Source organism: Haliotis cracherodii, unplaced genomic scaffold (assembly GCF_022045235.1).
Source record: "Haliotis cracherodii isolate W230 unplaced genomic scaffold, xgHalCrac1.p SCAF_13, whole genome shotgun sequence".
NCBI classification, from domain to species: domain Eukaryota; kingdom Metazoa; phylum Mollusca; class Gastropoda; order Lepetellida; family Haliotidae; genus Haliotis; species Haliotis cracherodii.
The window spans coordinates 25988015-26011179 of NW_027266268.1; the positions used below are offsets into that span (position 1 = coordinate 25988015).

Genomic DNA, 23165 nt, shown 5'->3' on the forward strand with positions numbered 1-23165 from the left:
CTCATTGTGCCTACAGCTCATTTTGCCTGCAGCTCATAGTGAAAATCCTTAATAAAATATGGGGTCTTAGGGAAACTTACACGTCTTCACGATCCAACACCCCTTTTCGGTCTTAGGGAAACTTACACGTCTTTACGATCCAACACCCCTTTTCGGTCTTAGGGAAACTTACACGTCTTCACGATCCAACACCCCTTTTCGGTCCTTAGGGAAACTTACACGTCTTTACGTTCCAACACCCCTTTTCGGTCCTTAGGGTTAGCTTGCTTAGGGCAAGGGTTAGCCATAAATTCTTACCTTTTCAAGTGTTAATCCGCTTAATCTTATTGGTCGGTCATGTTGACATAAACAATGGCAGGTGTGCTTTCAAGTAAAGATGAATGGGAGTGCGGACCGCAATTCATTATTCACGTAATTACGCATGTGTGTTAATGGGGTGCCAAACACCTGTTAAACCACCACTCGTTACATGTGATAGCGCTCTCGGGCCAGTGGTAAAGCGTCCACTAATTAACGCAATAATTAGCCAAGCCAGTCAGCAATATTGTTCTTTAGGGCTTCCTACGATTATTTAAAGATCGCCGTCACACAGCTGCAATATTGCCGAGTGCGGCGTTAAACAACAATCAAGCAAACAAACATTCTGATGGAGTAGTGAATTGTTCTCTTTTCCACCCACTGATATTATTTCACTTACCTAGGCAAAGGCATGTTCCAGGCTGAAGAAAGCACAACTAAGTTAACTTCTGATCGTAAGGCGGATATCTTATATTCAATTGATGATATCAAAGTAGGATTTAAAGATATCAAAAATCACGGATTATTTACAGACCGCCATCATATAGCTGGTAGTAATTGCTGAGTGCGGCGTGAAACAAACAAACATGGACTGACTGACTGAAGGGGCTGGCAAACTAAACAAATAGCCGTTTCGGTACCCTGTAGACTGTTCTTGTGGTGAGAGGGGCTGAATGTGGCGTTCAATAGGATACAACTGACTGAAGCGGCAGAGGAATATTTCAAAACAGCCGTTCACCGTAGCCATCTTGAAACTCGGGCTTCAAGCCTGATCCCAAGTATGAGGTACAGCAAACAAATAATTTACATTGCTTCTCTTTTCCACGTGCTCTAATGGAGTCTTTCAAAATTTTAACGCCCCTTAAAACATTCATTCAGCTAGGCTTGTATACATCTCTAAAAGATAATTACAAATATTGTTTCAACCAAGGATTCCAACTCACAATCTCACTTTTCAAAAACTGTCAGCGCTGCCGACTGCACCACGAACACACGCATAATCGGCAATGTCATTTTCCAAGTCAGACGCTTCCCATGGTATCTTTGAAAAAGGGTCCATTTTCAATGCTTCAACAAATGTACAGGCGTACTGAAACACTTTGTAGTCATCAAATCTCCATGTGGATTCTTTCAAACGCTTGCTTCTCTAAGCAATCTTGGATGGGTTTGTATATATCCGAAATCAAAGACAGACTGGCTTTCTCTAGTCTATATTGGTTTTATATATCCTCATACAACCCAAGCTTTCAATCTTAGCCGTTTTCTTGGAAACGATACGTGTGCTTTTCAATCCTTCGCTGGAATTTGTTTATCATCATTGAAATTATCACATGGGCTGTCCAAACACCCTGGTCCTGGGCAAGCGGAAGAGCACGGTGGCACACTTTAGGGCACCTTCAAACCTATTACTTAACCAACACTTATTGCTTTGTTAGTTTTCTAGAAGACGCTGAATTCCGAGAAGCGTCCAACGCGCCAGCCATCTCCCTTTAAAACAGTTCCAAGTTTCTATGTGGCATCGCAGGTACCATCTGTAGGGAATTTACTTCTTGTTGACTCTATCAGGGCTATGACTTTCGACTCACTGTAGATGTGAATTGTCAAACGATTGTTTCACTTCGACTGCTTTATAATCGCCCCAGTGGGCATTCTCGGTTACACTTTGCAAGAGCGGGTGGAGATTCTGTTGTCAGTCAAGGTCCCAGCACTCCAACCGCCGTCATATAGCTGGAATATTGCCGAATGCAGCGTAAAACAACCAACCAACCACTCCATATTTGCAAGAGTGGGTAGAGATGCCATTGTCAGTCAATGTCCCATCACCTAACGGTTTGCAAGAGCGTGTGGATATTCTGGATCAGTCTAGCTTCCAGAACCCCATGTTTGTAAGAGTGGGTAGAGGTGCCATTGTCAGTCAATGTCCCAGCACCTAACGTTTGTAAGAGTGGGTGGAGATTCTTCATCATTCTAGCTCTCAGAACCCAATGTTTGCAAGAGTGGATGGAGATTCTGTTGTCAGTCTAGGTCCCAGCACACCATGTTTGTAGGAGTGGGTGGAGATTGTGTTGTCAGTCTAGGTCACAGCCCCTGTTTTTGTAGGAGTGGGTGGAGATTCTGTTGACACCAGAAATGGGCTTCACACAGTGTACCCATGTTGGGAATCGAACCCGGGTCTTCGGTGTGATAAGCGAACGCTTTAACCACTTGGCTACCTGACCGCCCCCGTGTTTGTAAGAGTGGTTGGAGACTCAGATCCTGATGTTCCAGTTCGTAGGTGAGGTGAGGTGAGGTGAGGTGAGGTGAGGTGAGGTGAGGTGAGGTGAAATGGAGTTTAACATCGCGTCCAAGATTATTGCACTTACATAGCAACGTGCATGCACACTGTGTGTGTGTGTGTGTGTGAATGGCGTGCGTTTGTGCGCGCGCTTGTACTAGTCCAGACTGATGCTGATTTATAGTGCTAGCCCACTGAGATACCAAGCCTCAGTTTAACATGAATACCCCACTCAGACACAGTATACTCACTCCGAGCAGATCAGTCCTTGTTTTCGCCCCTTAATGCAGAGCGCCAGACAGGGTAACATCAAGTACCATCTTTTAACGTCATTTGGCATGACAAGGCCGGGAATCGGACCCCGAACCTTCCGCTCTCTGATCGGACACTACCACTAGGTTCCAGTTAGTAAGGAACATAGGATGACCAGAATGAAACAAAGAAACAAGCAACACGGGCAATATGATGAGGCTGGGCAGTATTTATTATGTACAGAAGTCTAAGAAACAATGTTACAATTATTTACCCTTTATACAGTAAGGTTCCATTAGTGCTAGCTTTTGATCAGGTCTATATAGAATCACCACGGTATAACAAGAACAGCATTATGCAAAGCCAAGTAGAGCCATCCAGCACAGCCTGTACACTGAAGGGCAAGGATTCTTTACAAATTACAAGTTTCTGTCACACTTATACACTGAATACTGCCACCTGTCAAAGTTAGTATATAGATTCAATCATTTTCTACAAATTGTATCAAAAAGACTTTCAATTAGAACCAGTGGACAGAAATTAAACTAAGGATGTGATTTTATCAAGCCTGTAATGACAAACTTGACCACCATCTTTAACAATGGCTGATCAATAGTGGTATCTTATGACATGAAATCAAGGAAAACATATTACAGAAATCTGTAGGTTACTTTAAAAATCTTAATCGATCTCAGCGAAATAAACTGGTGTAAATTACAAGGTAGAATCAAGAGTTCTCTACAACATTAGTAGTGCTACAACAATAAACACAGAGGAATTTCTTTGGCACTGGTCAAATTGGATGATGGAAGCTTAACACTAACAGCAGCACGTGACACTTAGTGTGAATACATGACATCAATGTGTACCCACACAGGACATCGTCATGATACAGCCTTCGGAGAGAGAGCAGATGAACACATGCTGTAAATACCCACAGAATCTCCATCTGTTCAGGGTGGTCCAGCAAATAAATAATGTTTAAGTGAAAGGGTAGACACTAGTGTGTTGGTAAGCTACAATGTCAACCATACCCCTGTTGAACTGAGGTATGGGAATGAAGCAGCACTGACTGCTTGAGTCCGAGCTGGAGCTGGAGCTGGAGCTGGAGCTGGAGCTTCTACAGAAAACATTTATCTCGGAAATAAATCTGAGAACATTCAGGATTTAGAAAACATTGCACAGCACAATATTTTGAAGAAAATATGTATTACAAACACATGTACAGGAAATAATGTAGGTATCTTTTGTGGAAAAGCAATCTTGTGGCATTAGTAACCCTTGAAGGAATACTGACAAACAAGTTTGAAGACTAGAAGTGTTACAGTGAGTGTAAAGTGTACCAGTAACAGTCAATACAATTCTTACAGCATCCACGGCCTAATAAAGCATCATACCCAAAACAGGCAGATATGTACACATATTGCAGTGTCTGGCGCTATCATACTGTGAATGCCTACACTGGCATTACAATGACATTTCTAACTTGTTGTAATGCATAGATGAATAATTAAGATGAAATTTGATCGATGAAGATCTGCATTTAAGATAAATTTCTTATTGTTTCCATTAAGTGTTAAAAGACTGAAAAAGTTATTGTCTTAACCTTGATGCCCCTAACCTTGACCTTGATGTCTCCTAACCTTGACATTGATACCCTTTGCAGTGGACAAAAGGAGCATCCTGACTGTGGCCTACTTACAAGTACTGATAAACCCCGTTAATCCAGATAATACCACATAGTGGAAAAACATGCAGCAAAAAACAAGCCTTGAGTACAGTATCATAGGAAAAGAGTAATGCCCCTATTTACATAGACCTTCTTTCCCTGAAAAAAATAATAGCAACATGGCAAAAATAGGATGACAATGTTGCTTTGACAAACGCCTGTGTGTTGAATAGACAAAAATCAGACCCAAAGAAGTAATGAAAAGGCTTCTTTCCGTGACCTCCACGTGACCTTCACCTTGCCTCACAAAGCAATTGTCAGTAAAGTCTACCCTTTAACTTCAACATGGACTTGCGTTAGTTATCAAACATTCCATGCTAGGTTCCAGTACTGAAGCTCCAATGGACATTCTAACAAGTGAGTGAGCATGTATGGTAGCATGTTGGCTTGAGTCATGTCCCAGCAATATGTTGGCAGGGGAAGTAAAGAAAGGGTTTCCTATATTAATCAGACCAAATGCCTCAGCCACCAGGCTATCCCACCACTCCAGCACACATGGTTTTGTGAAACAGGACCTATTTACCACAAGGCGTATATCAGCATGAAGCTCACCCACATTTCCCCAAGCTAACAACCATCTTCCTCAGAACCAGGAAACACACAATCACAAATCTCACATTTTGTACCCAATTGTTGCCTACAGGTAATAATCCTGAACAATGTTCATTACTAACTTCTCAACTCTATCCAGTAACACTGGTATTAATTCTATATGAGCAATTTCACTACTTTGAATACACATAATTCAATGCCAGTCAATTCTGTAAATAGTTTTATCCCAGGTCACAAGGAGGCGAGAATGTCAATGTCATGAGAGAAATGCTTAAAAAACAACAACTGGAATATCACTATAAGAGAGACTGTGGGGAGACAGGGAGGTCAGACAGATCCGGAGACTATTCACAATCATAAGGAACACATTATCTAAGTATGAGATCTGCAAAACAGGCTGATTGAAAGATAAAAGTTGATATAAGTTGAGTGTACCTTAACCTGCTTCCCATTGGGCCCATACAGAGGTGGTTGACATTCACTGTGGCCGTCAACATTCACCTTGAACAACATTCAACACGACTGTTGACTTTCACAGGGGTTGTCGACTTTTACCGTTGTTGTCAACATTCACTGTGGTCGTCAACATTCACCTTGAACGACATTCAACACGATTGTTGACTTTCACAGGGGTTGTCGACTTTACCGTTGTTTTCAACATTCACTGTGACTGAGTGTTGTGATATTACAGTGTTGTGAAATGTAGTGGTCGACAGTCACAATTTGAAGCAGACTGTGACATAAAAAAGGTTGTCCACCTCAGATGCACACCCTTGACACACTGACAGAGAAGTGAAAACAACAAAAACAATCAATTTGTTTCATATTTTAAATTTTTGGGGAAGGAGCAATTGTAAAACAAAATTGGTGTGGCCTGAACAGTGTAGCCCCACAGCATGGAGAAAGAAACACTATCCAATCAAAGATCCCGATTTACAGATTAATCATGGCCGTATACAACTGTTTCTCTCCATTAGACTCAGAAGTCCAGGCAATGGGCTAGAAATCACACTAGAACTCATTCCATTAAGTGATGACTCAGCACAATGTCTATTTTTACCACGCAGAACTCTTACAGACATATATTTTCAAAATTATTATTAAATATTATTACTAAGGTTAAGGTTACAATTGAAGACACTGATCTAATAGATAACAGATTGAGCAGTTGCCCTCAAGTATAATCAGAGAGGTCTCATTAAAGTAAAGGGTCACAGTCTCATAAGTAATAGGTTGGTGAAAAAACCCAGAACTATCAGCAATGTCCTGAAATGGAGATGAGCTGATACACTTGTTGGAAATGAATTGCTCTCAGACAGTGACATCATAAGGGGACAAAGATACACAATGACTGACAGTGGACAAAGAGCCCTACCAGCAACCATGCTGCATCTCTAACAGAGGCATGATAATGGTAGTTAGAGTGCGTTGATCACTTTGTGGAGTGAGCGAGTATGGTATTGCACCGCCTGTAGGACTATTCCAGCAACATCATGGCGGGGGACACCAGAAATGGGCTTCACACACTGTACCCATCGAACCTGGGTCTTTGGCGTGAGCAGCAAATGCTTTAACCAGGGATGAGAACGGATATTTTCGTTTCCAGCTGAAACTTCTTTGCAAAGGAGCATGGTCCATAATTTGTGGGAGTTTATGAGGGAAAGCCATCAGATTTTAAGAAATTTGTTGTCACTAAGACTTGTGGAAATTTGCGGATCCGCGGACGATTCTCACCCCTGTTTAACCACAAGGCTACCCCACCGTTCCCCCTTTGTTGAAGGGGCCCAAATGGGTTGAGACGGAATAAACAAAGTATACAATAATTATCATTACACATACAAATGTTGCACCTTCATCACAGATCAATGCAGTAGAAAGACCCTACTGACGATTTCAAACAAACAGCAGAAAGCTCTAGCAAACGACTATATACACACTGCTGAGAGGAACGGCTCGGGTATATAGATCTGTTCAGGAGTTCAGCTTCTTGACATCTGCTTTTTGCAAATGTTAGACAATTGCACAACGTGATCAAGTAAAACAAGTTGTAAACATTAGCAATAAAAATAAGAACATTTCGTTCTCTAGGATTTAACTTACAATTTAGCGCAGATGACCTACATTAGTTCAGGTATTCTACATATTAGTGTAGATAACTTACAATTTAGTGCAGGTGACCTAGATATTGTTGAAGTGAGTAAACTTAGACCACAATTTTCATCTTTGACGAAAAGCAGGAGTGTTTTGTACATGATAAGTACCCAAGAATAAAAAACAACTCGTTTCTTCTTCCTCATTAGCTAATTAAGGGTAAGGCTTAATTACGATGCCTCATTCACAGAAATCATGCATTTTGCGAACCCATATTGTTGCATAGCACAGGTAAAAGCCACACTGATGGACAAGCAAGTATTTGCAGGAAGGAAAGGGAAATGTCAGAGTGAGGTCACTGACCTCATGCTTTGTATACAATCAGGAAGGACGATATTGATCTAGGTTATATCGACGTAACAATGTAGGAATCTTTCTCCCCGTATAAACAAATAATATACAGTGATAACAGCTTCTGCAGAGAGTAACAGGCAGGGAGTCTTCAGTCCGCAACTCTAGTGCAGGCAACTTTACAATACGCTTTGTGATATATTATCAGTCAGTCAAGCAGTGGCCCAACTACTCCATGTGGGTGAGTGTTAGAGTGTCAGTGTCGGTGGGTGGGTGGGTTTATGAGTATCTGTGAGTGGGTAAGATAGGTAGTGAGTGAGTGAGTGAGAAGGGTTTAACTTATTATTCTAGCCACATGACAGTAGGGGGCACCAAAATGGGCTTCACACATTTTACCCATACGGGCAATTGAACAGGGTCTTCAGCATGGATGCCCATGAAGATCCGGGTTAGAATAGGTCTTCAGCAACCCATGCTTGCTGCTTGTCGTAAGAGCCGACAAACGGGATCGGGTGGTCTGGCTCGCTGACCTGGTTGATGCATGTTATCGTATACCAGTTGCGTAGATCGATGCTCATGACATCAATCACTGGATTTTCTGGTCCAGTCTCCATTATTTACGGACCGTCGTCATATAGCTGGAATACTGTTGAGTGAGGCATTAAACAGAAACAAAACTTGTCTAGTGAGTGAGGGTGTGTGGATGTCTGGAAGATTGAGTTAATGGGTGGGTGGCAATATTGTGAGACTGACACTGAGTTACATCCAACTTGGCGGGAGGGTGGTACTCGGTGGATGGGTGGAATATGTGTGGGTGGGTCGGTGGTAGGGTGTGGATGAGAGGGAGAGATTGATGGGGGTTTGGGAGTAGGAGTAGGTGGGTGTTTGGATGCTAGTGTATTTTACTTCAACATTCCAGCCACATGGTAGATAATGTCCTGGGCTTGTCATCGCAACACACACTATTGAACACATCTGCTCTGTCATAGCAGCTAAAAACATGCTGATGTTTTAAATGATGATATGTCACAGATGGCTGTCAAGTCAATTTTATTGACAGTGAGAGTGATTATGATTTTCATGTACAAAATGAATTCACTTTCTCGAAATCTAATTCCAAAATCCTTTCAGGTTCTGATAAGTTTACAAACACATAAAAACAAAGCCCAGACACTGTCTGTTGTCGTTCAGAACAAGCCCTCAAGCAAACAATGAAAGTATGACAGGAGCAAGTGTCAATAAGGTGCACCAACATAGTGATGAAAGAAAGGAGTTTGGTTTGGTTATGGTCAAGTTGCATACATTCAGTACTTGCTGGACAAACCAAGGATCATGATGTTAGTGGATCTGCTATTCCAACCCACACTGAAACTCTGACTTAGACTACACTTAAAAGTGGGTCCAAAGTGTCAGATGGATGTCAAAAGAAACACCAAAGGCAATCCAACAGGGAGTCAAACCTGGACTTTCTAGGTGAAGGAGCAAGTGCATGAACCATTAGGCTACCTTACCAGTACACCAGGACAGGCCAAGGCTGAATCCAGCAGGGAGTCAAACCTGGACCGTCTAGGTGAAGGAGCAAGTGCATGAACCATGAGGCTACCCTACCAAACCACCCAATGTCACCAACACAAGACATTGTTGCTACTGGGCTAACCACAAAAGCTGTATGTTACCAGATGCCTGCACTGCCGGGGAGGAATCATTAACAAGCACAAACAGTAATGATTTAAATAATATAGCATCACAAATTACAGCATGATATTATACACAACTGCATCCTCGTCAACTAAGAAGTTATGTGCATGCTGTACATGACACAGAGCTAAAACAAGATCACAAGGGAAGGACAAAGGGCTAAAAGCAAGTCTATGTTGTCGGGATACCAACGTGGACATTCCTCAGTAGGGGATATTCCTGTAGTGTGTATGCTGTCCATATATATTCCTACATTAGACAAATGTCTATCAAAACTGTTGACTTCAGTCAACACAATAAAGGCCTTTTTTCTTAATCAAGTTGTGTAGATACTAAAACAATATGATGTTGTGAAAATGATGTTTTGAAGAATTTCACAACATGACAAGAATTCAACATATTAATCATCCAGCTACATAAAAGCACGTGCTCAATTCAATTCATCGTTACAGAGGTGCTTTCCTTTTTTCAAATTTGAGTGCATAATTCTATCAAATTTCTCGGCCTTCATTGGAAGAGCATCACTACTATAGAGTTACTTCCCCTACTTTCACAGGCTTCTCCAGCAGTCAACAGGTGCCCTTTGCTGTATCCCGACTGAATGCTGATCATCTGTGCAGGCAGCAGCAGCAACAACAACAGCGTACAGCAAGCCAGCATAAGTACATTAGTATCAAATATATACAACATGAATGACTACATATATCAAACAGATTAAAAAGGTATAAAGTGTACCTTGATCGTTTAAAAAAGTTGATCTGTTTATCTCCAGCCAGAGAATTTGATTGCACGATTTAATCATCAGCGTAACATGAACCTCTCCCCAAACTACAGTCGGAGATGAAGCCGAAAGACAGCCCTTTGATGTTGCAGCATTAATATCCAATCTGACCACCAACACATGGTAAAGAGCACACAATGTAAATGCATTGTCAGCAGTCTTCTAATATCTGTTACCAAAGAGCTGCCTTTCAAACATCAGCAAGATTAAACCTTACTCCATCATTCAAATCTACATCAAGAGGCAACTGTCTTCATTCAATCCTCTTTTGTCCATTATCAATACGTTTCCTCGACAACTGTGTGACTCTTGTATACGTACATTCTTTCTAGAAAACTACAGAACACATTTATATCAAATCGCATCCTTCTTCGGTCTTGCTCAGGGTCCATGATGTTGCGGTCAGCATTTGAAGCAGGTGTTATACATGATGTTGATGAAGCTGGGTGGACGATGTGTTGCAGGGTTAACTCAATGCAGTGTTGGACTCCGATGGGTAATCTCACCGCGTGAAGGAATGACACCATCAACCCTACCCTACATAGATCTGACTGACCTAGTTACTAGATGAAGCAGATGGACACTGGACAGCAATGGCGTGACACACCATCATGGACCGTGGACTATAGTGGGAGAGGCTGAAGCTGCTTCAGGCAGATACTGCCCAGTGGAAGGTATCATCAGTCATCTCCTGTACCCACAAGGTCACAAGGTGAATCCTACTAGCTTACGAACTGATGCAACCCTGTCCCGTACAAGGTCATAAGATGCATCTATGTAGCTTGATAATTGATGCAATCACAAGGTGAATGTTACGTAGCTGTGTAACCGATGACAACGCAAGCTAGGGCTTCTCCATCACCTGATGGGCCTGCGCAGGCATCTGACTGATTGCAAGCATGGAGCTGTGGACTGACCACCTGAAAGATGACCCAGGTTACCTTGTCACCTGATGATAGTACTTTCACACATTCCAAGTCGGCTCTCAGTCTGTTAAAACAGGACGGTGCATTTTCTAGCATGGCTTGATGAAGGAACTATGGAGACGGTCTGTTCCAAACACTAGTGGGATTTGCCCGCTCCAGACACCTCAATGTTCTCCTGGTTATGAAACACGACACTCAATCAGCAGCTTGCATCCTGGAGATCTCGTTTTAACAACCGACAGTGACATCTTTCAGGTCTGTGAACTAGAGTAATGCTATATGGTGTGCTAGACTTGATCCTGATCGTACAGGTGGACCTCTATGTAGGATGTCGGCACGAAGCCCTCGGAGGTATCGTCCCGCTTGACCCGCGTCCACCCGTCGCCCTGGTCAGCCTCTATGATGTTGAACTCTTCATTCTCCAGCATGGAGATCGACCCTTCGCTGCTTCCTGAAAACCACAGCAACAGGGTGAGTTTATTTGGGAGAGGTAATGTAAAGTGAAATGGGGTTAATGTCATGTTAAAGACTATTGCACTTATATAGCGACGTGCATGCGTGTGCGTGTCTTCCTGTATTAGTCCGAACTATTGCCGGTCTTATAGTGCTAGCCCACTGAGAAACCATGCCGCAGTTCAACATGGACACTCCACCCAGACACAGTATACTGACTCCGAGCCGACCAGTCCTTGTCTTGTCCCCAAACTACTGAGTGTCAGGCAGGATAAAAACAACTACCTTCTTTTAACGTCTATTGGTATGACGTCTCTGGGCAGATGCTGTTTCAACAAGACCATGGAGGCGGTCTTATTTAGGAGGACTGTGTTTTCTGCTGTCTAATGACAGATGGTCAACACGTGTACATAAAGATAAATCAGCATCAAGCTACTTTGGTACGGATGTTGTGATGAAAGTTGGCATGGGCTTTTCTACAGTTGTAGAACTCACCATCAAAAGGATATAATGCCCGACAGGTTCCGATGATAGGAAACGTTTCAAACTCATCCTCCCCCTCCTCATCTCCATCAATAGGCCTGAAACAGAAGGTCAGTATGAGACGTTAGCAGTGAGAGGGAGGCAGTTTCATATTACGATACAGTGAAGTTTCCACACAGAAACATAAATATCAGAGGTACATATCATATGTAAGGTTCAGCTAGATGTTTGTTTTCTATGGATGTGAAATGAACATTGCAAATATTCAGAGTAACATTTGTATCAACATCAAAACAATTGTTATCGTTAATAATTCTTGGAATACTACCTCTATTACATCACTGCCATAATATTGTATTCAGGCTGCGACCACACTAAAACTAAAAAATCACATTTTCATCAGAAGTCCTCCTCACTGTCAACTATACATCATTAGTCGTATCCCTAATAGCACTCTGGACGACCTCTTCCATGTCTAAATGACTTCATTTCCTTTCTAGATGTCATTTCCGGTCTCTCAAAGGTCATAAAGGTGTCATCTATGACGTCACTTCCGGTATTGGTTCCGGTCGTGACGTCACTTATTCCACTTGTGATGTCACTTCAAGTCAGGAGGAAAGCCCGAAGTGATTCAGGTCTCAGAAGTTACCACTTTGGTGAAACCCTCAAGCTCGGGTGTGCTGCTTACAAATCTAGAAACATTACCAGGGCGAACCAGGATTCAAACCCACGGCAAACTGCGGCACCTTAGACGACTGGGCATCCCATGCCCCAACAGCACCATGACGTGACAGACACTGACAGCATATACTTACGCATACACATTATGCTGCAGGTTTGGTGTTCCTGGCTCGGAGACCTGCTGTTGACTGGCTGGGGTACTGCCATCTGACACACTTGGGGACAGCGACTCGTTAGACGTACTGTGGCGCCGATGTTTACCATCTGCCTCACCTAGATAATTCTGGAACACATAACACAAACACTCTTTTCATCACTCAGTATGTCCACACTACCTAGTAAGTTGAATGCTGACTTTCGTGGAACCTCGATAGCCTGGAAATAATTCAGGGACAATGTTGAACATGAAACTCATTATTGCCGGACACTTGTTTATCCAAACAACTAATTTCAGCAAGCAATTCATCTCTACGAACACAGTAGGTAGATTTACGTAGTCAGTAGTGATGGATATTGGCCTTTTCTATAGCCATAAATTGCAATAATGATTCATGTATTGCGATACATACCACAATATATTGCATGCCTTCTTTCATTTGTAATTTGTAACAAAATAATAAAAAAGGTCACATACATCTCACTTCCCCTGCAGTTTTTTGACAACTTTGTAGTAGTCCACCATTTTGTTGGATGTTACTCTGGCCACAACACAAACGTAATAGACAGATCCTATACAGGAGGCTGGTCGTGAATAATTGGGCTTCTTCGATCACAGGAATCAGATGCTAATTTCATAATTTCAACTGAAGTTGTCACTGATGTACATTTTGCCAACAAGATGAAATATGCATGATTTTGAAAAACCCAATATACACCAGTATTTTCCAAACATATTGTCGGAAGTATTCATACGACAATCCTTAAGAACTCTCCAGTATAATGTTATATGTTTCAGGACCTACTGATTGACGAGAGTGATCTAACTGACGTGTCTGTGTGTCCACCTGCCCCCTGTGTCTGTACTTGGAATCATATTGTTTAAATGGCATCAACGTGTTTTCACTCACCTCAAACTTTTGCAGATCTTGCCGTAGATCATCTATCTTTTGAGCATTTTCTTCTATTTTCTTATCTAAGGTACTTGGATCTCCTAGAGCCGGGTTGTTTGCATAAACATCTTTCATCTTCAACATGCCTTCCCTGTAACAGCAAGCCATGTATACAGTCAAACACCGCTGTGTTGGAGTTGAGAGACCTATGTCAATACTGAGGTTCCACACAACCGAAAATGATAAATAAAGAAGGAACATGCAGGGGCAATGCTTTTACTTCGAGACAACAGTAAGTTTGACACAACAGTGTTTCACTGTAATCTCAAGGTATCCCTGTAAAGGCAAGCCCTATGTAATCTCAAGTTGAACTATAGCTATCCCTGTAAAGGCAAGTCCCACATAATCTCAAGCTGAATTAGAGCTATCACTGTAACAGCAAGTCCTATATAATCTCAAGTTGAAACAAAGCTATCCCTGTAACAGCAAGTCCTATATAATCTCAAGTTGAAACAAAGCTATCCGTGTAACAGTTTAACTCTACATTACCTCTGCCTGTCCTACCCCCAAGGACTACCACCCTCCCACAACCCTACATTACCTCTCTGCCTGTCTTACCCCCAAGGACTACCACCCTCCCACAACCCCACATTTCCTCTCTGCCTGTCCTACCCCCAAGGACTACCACCCTCCCTCAACCCTACATTACCTCTCTGCCTGTCCTACCCCCAAGGACTACCACCCTCCCACAGCCCTACAGTTCCTCTCTGCCTGTCTTACCCCCAAGGACTACCACCCTCCCACAACCCCACATTTCCTCTCTGCCTGTCTTACCCCCAAGGACTACCACCCTCCCTCAACCCTACATTACCTCTCTGCCTGTCCTACCCCCAAGGACTACCACCCTCCCACAACCCTACATTACCTCTCTGCCTGTCTTACCCCCAAGGACTACCACCCTCCCACAACCCCACATTTCCTCTCTGCCTGTCCTACCCCCAAGGACTACCACCCTCCCTCAACCCTACATTACCTCTCTGCCTGTCCTACCCCCAAGGACTACCACCCTCCCACAGCCCTACAGTTCCTCTCTGCCTGTCTTACCCCCAAGGACTACCACCCTCCCACAACCCCACATTTCCTCTCTGCCTGTCTTACCCCCAAGGACTACCACCCTCCCTCAACCCTACATTACCTCTCTGCCTGTCTTACCCCCAAGGACTACCACCCTCCCATAACTCTACAGTTCCTCTCTGCCTGTCCTACCCCCAAGGACTATCACCCTCCCACAACCCTTGAGTACCTCTCTGCCTGTTCTTTGGCCATTTCCTTCTTGATTGCATCAATCTTCTGCTGCAGCTTCTTCCGACGCTGATTGGGAGGCAGGTCACTAAAGTCTTCCTTTGGGTCATCCACCTGAAGACAATCAAACCAGTCATATCTCACTCTAAACTGGTCAATATCCATGTAAACGCCCACCATCAAGCAGATATGTCACAAGTATCTTTAACAAATCGTTTCTAACAAAACATTTTGTATTTACCACAAAGCATGTCATTCACATAACAATACTCTACATGATCATTAAGCAAAGCGAAATAAGCTGCTAAATTTGCGTTCTTTATCTGTGGGATCATGCCATGTTACACAAAATTACTCAATGTTAATTTCATGGCAGGTCACAATTCATATACAATGATATGGCTGTATGTCACTGAAATGACCGCACATCATCATCACCATCATCATTCCTAAAGGACAACTGTATTAATGACAATGCCACAACGAGGTCAAGGGACCTCATACTAGCATCTACCACTGATAACCCTCAACATGCACGCATGCAATACCAAAGCATACCACAGCATGCAATTTCTACCACTGCTGTTTATAACCACCTAAAACCGTTTTGGTATTCCACTTACTCATTTGTAAGCACGAGACAGCGATTAAGCTGTCTACTGTTTCATTACAAAATGTTATCAGATGAAATACTTAAATTAATCTTTTTGTTCTGTTTGTTGTTTAAGACCGCACTCAGCAATATTCCAGCTATATGACGGCGATCTGTAAATAATCAAGTCTGGACCAGACAATCCAGTGATTGACATCACAAGCATCAATCCATGCAGTTGGGATACGATGACATCCATCAACCAAGTCAGTGAGACTGACCACCCGATCCCGTTAGTCACCTCTTATGACAAGCATAGTTGCCGTTTAGGGCAAGAATGGGTTGCTGAAGACCTATTCTACCCCGGATCTCCACCGGTCAGTTAAATTAATCAGTAGATCGTAAAGAGCATTTACTGAGCACAGCAAAAATGTAAATAAATATCCCAGGCATTGATTGAATGGTGCCTCAGTCCATCAAATATCAAACCTGGACACTTGCTTAGGAAAAGTAAAGCATATCCTGCAAATGTAACACATTAAATCAACAAAAAATAATTCCAGGCAAAAAAAACCCACTGCGAGCCTAAGGACAATGTAATGTTCTGTTATGGACAACATGCAGAAAACACTGGTGAGAACGCAGGGAATGTTAAGTAGCCTCTTACACCAGTGTGAGGACGGGGTTGAGGAAGTCAACCTGACCCGCCTACTTGTGAAGTCAAGTGTTGATATTGTGCAGCAACACTCCGATGACCACATGGCTTGATTTACAGCTTCTGGCACAATAACAATACTCACTAACTCTAATTGCACCTTGTAAACAAAGTCGTACCAAATAGTTGTCACATACTGTTCTCGCTTAGAATTCATAGCCTGAACTTCATGTAATACAAATTGATTTCGTTATTTGTCAAGTAAACTGTAGTCTTCCATATTACAGAGCACCATGTTATCAAGACATTAATCCATCCTCGTGGACAGTTGACATTAATGTATAGTTGCATGTTAAGTCAAATTAACATTTACACAAGAATATTTGTCAACTGTGGTTTGTATTCTGACTTTATGACTGCCCCGTGGCCTAGTGGACAGAGCGTCCGCCTGGAGAATGGAAAGTCAATGGTTGCGTCCTTGGCCATGTCATACCAAAAATGGTACTTGTTGTTGCCTTGCCTGGTTATCTGCATCAAGGGGATAAAACAAGGACTAGTCAGCTCAGTCTGTACACTGTGTCTGAGTGGAGTATCCATGTTATACTGTGGCATGGTATCTCAGTGGGCGGGCACTATAAAACCAGTTTTAATCTGGACTAGTAGTACAAGCAGCCATACACACTCATGCATGTACGTTGATATAAGTAAAACAATCTTGAACACGACGCTAAACCCCATTTCACCTCACATCAAACTTTAGAGTTTAATGAAGCATTTGCACATTTCAGAGTGAGTGAGAGAGTGAATGTTGTTTTTTGCTGAAGTATTTCAGCTATATGGCAACATCCAGTAACTGAATTTCACACAGGAAAACCAGTGGTTGACAGTATGAGCAAATATCCACGCCAGCTAGAGCCATAGTATCAGAAAGATCCCAGGTTTAGAAGTGCTTAAGACAAACATCAGATACTTGGAATCCCCACCGACATGTCAGACGGTATCAATGGGTATCAATGGAGATCCACTTCAACATCACTCCGTGGACATGTCATTTGTTTGCTTGCTGTCAAACCCCACACTCAGCAATATTCCACCTCATAGAGTCTGGACCAGAAAATCCAGTGATGACATCATGAGCATCCATCTACACAAATGGGATACATCAACCAAGTCAACAAGCCTGACCATCTGAACCTGATAGTGGCCTCTTGAGGTGAGCATGGGTTGCTGAAGACCAATTTTAACCCGGATCTTGACAGGTTTGAATTCTGAATCAAATCGCAGCCACAAGAAATAACTTTACATGGTGTCGTACATTTGGGCACCTCCAGGGCACAGCCATGTTGTATTAGTAACAGTGTCATGTTAGAACAACACTGATGGTAATTAGAGTTCCCGGCCACCAACATCCAAAGGTCAAGGTCATCATGGTAGTTAAGTACAACAGAAATCATTTGGTTAATAACTCACAAAACAGTGTTGGAGATGGAACTAAATGGGACGGTTTGTTTGCTTTTCTTCCTTGTTTCTAAAAAAAGTATAGTTGCATCTATCTTTTTCAAAAGTTAGGGGAGATAATTATATAAAACATGGTGCTCAGGCTGGTTGCTTGTGACAATGGACGTATCATCTAAAGAGATGAAGATTTAGACACGGTCACACTATGTAGCAAATTTGAGTTAACTTTCTCGAATATTTCTCTCCATAGATAGATATCCATATTTCTGTACCAACACTGCTTTGATGGAACAATTTCCTGTTATATACAATAGATAGACATGCATCTTTCTTGATGACATCACAGAGTCGCTACATGTTCTCTAAGACAGTTACCATGGTTACATACTGAAGGAAGTACATCTAGGACTACAAGTTGTAAACTTGTAACCTGGGCATGCCCTCTGTGAAACTTTCCCAATCATTATGCTGTGCTGTTTGTTAAAGTGCTCTTTGACAATGATTAAGAAAATTTCCCAGACCATCCCACGTTTTATATCCCCATCTGGTGTTGTACAAGGGAGAAATATGTTCTTAAACAATAGCCCACAAGTGAAAATCAGATGCTGAAGCTGTTTTTTCAACCTATATAAGATTTGTTCCTCTCTGAAAATCCTGTTTTCAAACAAGATACAGCATCACAAGTCTACATAACTCACCTGTCCGGATTAATTTTGATTGTATTCCATGCACTTTAAACAGTTGCAACATAAATGTATTTCCTTGGGACTCTTCTGCAAAGATGCCCCATGCCAAACATTGTTGTTTGCGTATTTGATAGCACTACATGTTTGATAAACATCGGATCTTGACAACTATGTGAAAAGAAACTGTCATCTATCTTCACTGATAAAAGAAATTTGTTGGAGGTGCAATCTTCTGTTTGAGAACATGTTTCAAATATTTCTGGATGACAGATTCAACAGTCTTGACTGTTTGCTCAGAAGCCAGAGTGTGATGAATTATTTCCCCTTGTATATATACACCAGACAGGGTGGTAGATTCACAGTATATACCACAGATCCAGAAGTCTATGGCTAACCCAGTTGGAATCATATTACTTGTCATTCTGCTGCCATTTTTCAAAGCAAATGTCATCATGCTATACACATTCAGAGGAAATACAATTTGTTCCTTCCTGAGTAAAAGGATGCAAACACAATTCTTACTTCACAGAGCTCTCAAAAAAAATGAATTCTTGTGATCGTTAAACAGGAAAAAGCCCATTGTGCAATTTCCTACATTTGCTTTGTAAAACAGGCAACAGAAAACATTGTGGAGCAGATTTGCCACACAGTGACAACTAACAGGCTGTAGTTATGACATTTCATTAACTAGTTTAACACTGTGTATACAACTGACTACACTAATCCTAGACATGACCAAATCAACTGTCACAGTGTGTTGCATCTGCTAACTCTAGGAACTGAGTAAGATGCAGGCTCAGTAGATCATCATATCAAACCATATCTGCCCAGGCCAGGATTGACAGCTCCATAATGAATACCTATAATGGTAGCAATATAATGGAGTCAAGAAAGAGACGTCCTTTTGTACATGGGAGTCAAGGGTCTATTTAAAGGGAATTTGGGACGCAAATAAAATCTATTTGGTACGTATATTCAACATTTAACAAAATATAACGTACATAATAATTCCCTTTACCGGTATGTATTCTATTTTTAAAATATTTTTCTCAGTCATTCAATTTCAAATCATACCCTTTCATGAGCTAGGAATGAGTTTGAAAGTTTTTCGTCTGCGATCTGGATTCTGCCTTCGTAGAGTGAATATTAAGAATTGTGTTAAGTAGTCTTTCGGATTCAGGGGTGAACAAATGAGACCGACTGAAAAATGAGAGGGGATTTGGGATTCAGGGGAGGAGGGGATGTTTTCTGAAATGCCATGTTCTGATATGATCATCTACTCAGCCTGTTCTGACACCTGGGTCTGGATGCTACAAGATATCATAGACACGGCATACCTGGATCTAACCTTCATATACACTGGGTACATGTGTGACACATAGCATACATATGTGACACATTGCATACATCTGTGACAAGTTGCATACATCTGTGATGTGATTGCAATATATTCCATACTTTAAGCTATGTTAGTATTAAATATATGCAAAATGTTACTGGGATATAAAAAAATAATAATTTCGAAATGGTGTAAAAGTTGTTTGTTACAGGGCACAGGGATTACGTTTTAGAAATTGGTTTAAAAAAAGATGTGGGTTGCTAAGAAAGTGGACACTGTCCTATCAGAACGAACAGTTATCACACTTAAACATGACAGGTTGTCATGGTGACATCTTAAGTTTACCAGAAGTGATGTTTTTGTGAATTTGGATGATACTTATGAAACTTTGGATAGCTATTTTTCAACTTGAAATCTAAATTATAACTTTTTAAAGACAAGAAATTCAGAATTTAAAGGGAACATATTTCCTGCATTCCAACATAGGAACACCTAGTTTCTGAGAGCAAACATAGGAGTACTGTGTAGAGTGATTGTCTGTGGCTGTAATGCATGGTCTGTCTATGACATAGTGCAGTAGATCCAGTGAGAGAGACTGACGGACGACGGACAGTGACACAGACATACGAGGTGGGCGACATATTTACCGTGGTAGAGATTGTGGGTAACTGCGATAACAGCTAGAAACAAAATAAATACACACATAGCCTTCAGTTCCAAAGTATCTAGCTTGGATGAGCATCTCTAGCGCTCTATGCTTATATGGATTCAACTCTCTCTGTATGAAGCTACCCAAACTAAAACCAACCAATATCTTCATATCAGACCGAAGTTGCAATTCATAGAAACATGTAAGCACATTGTACCAAGTTGGGATACATTATCGTTAAAGAAGATGGATTAATTTTGAATTTTTTCACCAAGTCAAATAATAATTAACGCATCAAGATACTTTCTGGGTGTTGATGAAATCATCCAACTTGATTCCAAGTAGGCCTGGAAAACGTGCTGAAGAAGGTGAGGTTTCTAATAAAACTGTGCCAACCATCACCTCAGTTCGTCATACTTCCAAACAAATGAGAAATGTAAAATTCTATTGTAATAAATCTTTGTCCTGGAAAAAAGCAATGTAAACAGTGACGCACAAAAGAACAAAATTAACAAAACAATACCTGGAAGCAATCTGACCATGCACCTTGACAAAGATACCCAGCATTATGCCATGATCAGCAGCTACCTCTAGTGTTCCATGGACTTATTGACTTCATAAAAGGGCTCCATTTCAGAACTTTAATTGTTGACTTATTATTGTGGTTTACCATATCGCTGTAGTAACCCTATCTCAGTGCTGCCCCCTTAAAACAATTTAGATTTGGACTTGTTGCTACACGGAGCTGCTGACTGTGCCAGTGTTTTCCTAATAGATTCCCGATCCAAATGTGCATCGTACTTTATAGGCTTCAGCAAAGTGCCAGCGTCATGATCTAACGACAAAGGCAACATGATTTACTTCATGAGACACTCGTCTTCACATACAAGTACTTATATTGTAGATGGAGCAACAATATATTTACTTATGGAGTTGGAAATCGGACTGGTAAAGATTTTTTATCTGCAATAGCTCTCAACGATGACAGCCATAAATCTGTACCTTCTCGAGGATCCATACCCGGTAAGTACATGGAAAGCTGCATGATGGAAAATAGATGTACACATATTTGAAGGCAAATCTATTAGGAAGCAAATTGTCTTGTGGTCTTCATGGGGTTATGATTCATGTACATACGGCAGGGTTGTTAGTGCCGATGTTCCAAATCGGGAATCTATTAGGTAAACACGATAGGACAGCCCGTAGCTGTGCATGGCGACATGTCAATATCAAGGCAGCACAGAGATACACTTACCTCAGCTATCTTTCCATATAGCTTTTAAAAACGCATTCATAAAATTAAAGTAATGTGACATTATTCGGATGCTACAAAACTACATGGAACACAAGGTGTCCTCCCCATCTGGCCGACGCTGTCAAACTGCTTGCAGCACAACTACTCACACACCTACTCATGCCATGCTGAAAACATAGGACTGGGTACTAGACAGGAAACTCAGGGGAAACTATAATGCAGGATGGAAAACAGGACTGCATTCTTTACATACCAATAATCCAATGATCTTTAACATGAGGAAAAACAAATAATAACGGCTGGCTAGAAAATAAAACTTTGGTACAAAATTCTCCCGAGAAATTCTGTTGGTTGTTAACACTCACACAAATACACTGAAGAGAAACCTACAAACAAATTGAGTCAACAGTCAGACACCAAGCACTCAAATCGAAAAGAATATATCCTGACGAAAAATTGGAAGCGTCATAACATTAATACGTCTCTTGAGTTAAATCAGTTGTCAGGAAAGATGTATGCAATTCATGAAAATGAACTACGGTGAAAGGTCTGCTACGTGAGACATGAGAATACATGTGAATACATGTGAATTGATGTGATGAACGTTATGTGCCCTTGAAGGATGAAGCCGACGATGAGGCAAGATGAAACATGTCTGACAACTGATCTAACACAGGAGCTTCACTAACATCCAACATCTAGTCTAACTGCCATCAAACAGACCTGAGATTTCTGCAGCAACAGTTAATAAAAATGTTCAGTCAATGTTTAAGAAGACAAATCATCTTTAGAAAACAAACTTGGAAATTCCACATATTTATAATTACAAATTGGGAATAATGGTAAAAACAACTGAGCACAACATATCTGTAGGAATGACTCCATTACGCCCCAAATGTTTAAATAAAAACCTTTTAAAAAAATTAAAAAAAGAATCTGCAAAAGTAACACCTAGAGTAGACCGTACAATGAAGTGCATGATAAATATTCACTTTACACATGATACAGTAGGTCAGATGACCATATGCAAGAGGTTGTGAAATACATCCGAGTGCATACCACACAGTCTCTACAGTGAAAGCTGTATTATAATCTAGCCTATCTGCCAATGCAACAAACACTCTAGCTTGGGTTAGTGGCATATGGCTGCCTACACATAGTTAAGAATATTAGGAATAAAGAAGATTTGCTATAGTATGGATAAACATCTTGTCTTTTTTTTAAAGTAAGACAAACGTTGATTCATTGTAAACAGAACGAATTCCCTCCCTGTAAATCACATCTACTGACAATAACACCTCGCCCTACAATAGTCAAAAACACATCTTACAATCTAGCAGTACTACCAACACAGAGTAAGGGAACAATAAAGTGGGCGAAATATTTTGGCGTTCCTCATAGTGTACCACCTGCTAACATTTTGTGAGTTCACACACACAGCTTGAGACTGAATACTTACTGATCAATTACATCTGTGAAATAAAAGGGGGCTGGCAACGGTAGGATATTGTATTATGTGGGTCTTTTGGTCAAAGGTTCAAACACAGGATTTGAAACAGATATGTAGGATGCCCTATTCACTTCAAAAGTTTCTTTAAGTCTAGATGAGCC

General features: G+C 41.4%; 1 protein-coding gene across 1 annotated transcript in view; it reads right to left on the bottom strand.

The window, feature by feature from the left end:
* Positions 1–11239: 11239 nt before the first annotated feature.
* The window catches only part of LOC139458550 (cdc42-interacting protein 4 homolog), a 30150-nt gene continuing 18224 nt past the window's right edge, over positions 11240–23165 (bottom strand). Inside the window, exons 9-13 of the mRNA XM_071239979.1 lie at positions 14922–15034; positions 13637–13769; positions 12704–12852; positions 11901–11986; positions 11240–11403 (exon numbers count right to left, since the gene is read on the bottom strand). Coding sequence (XP_071096080.1) covers positions 11240–11403; positions 11901–11986; positions 12704–12852; positions 13637–13769; positions 14922–15034 — 645 coding nt within the window. The remainder of the gene's footprint in view (positions 11404–11900; positions 11987–12703; positions 12853–13636; positions 13770–14921; positions 15035–23165) is intronic.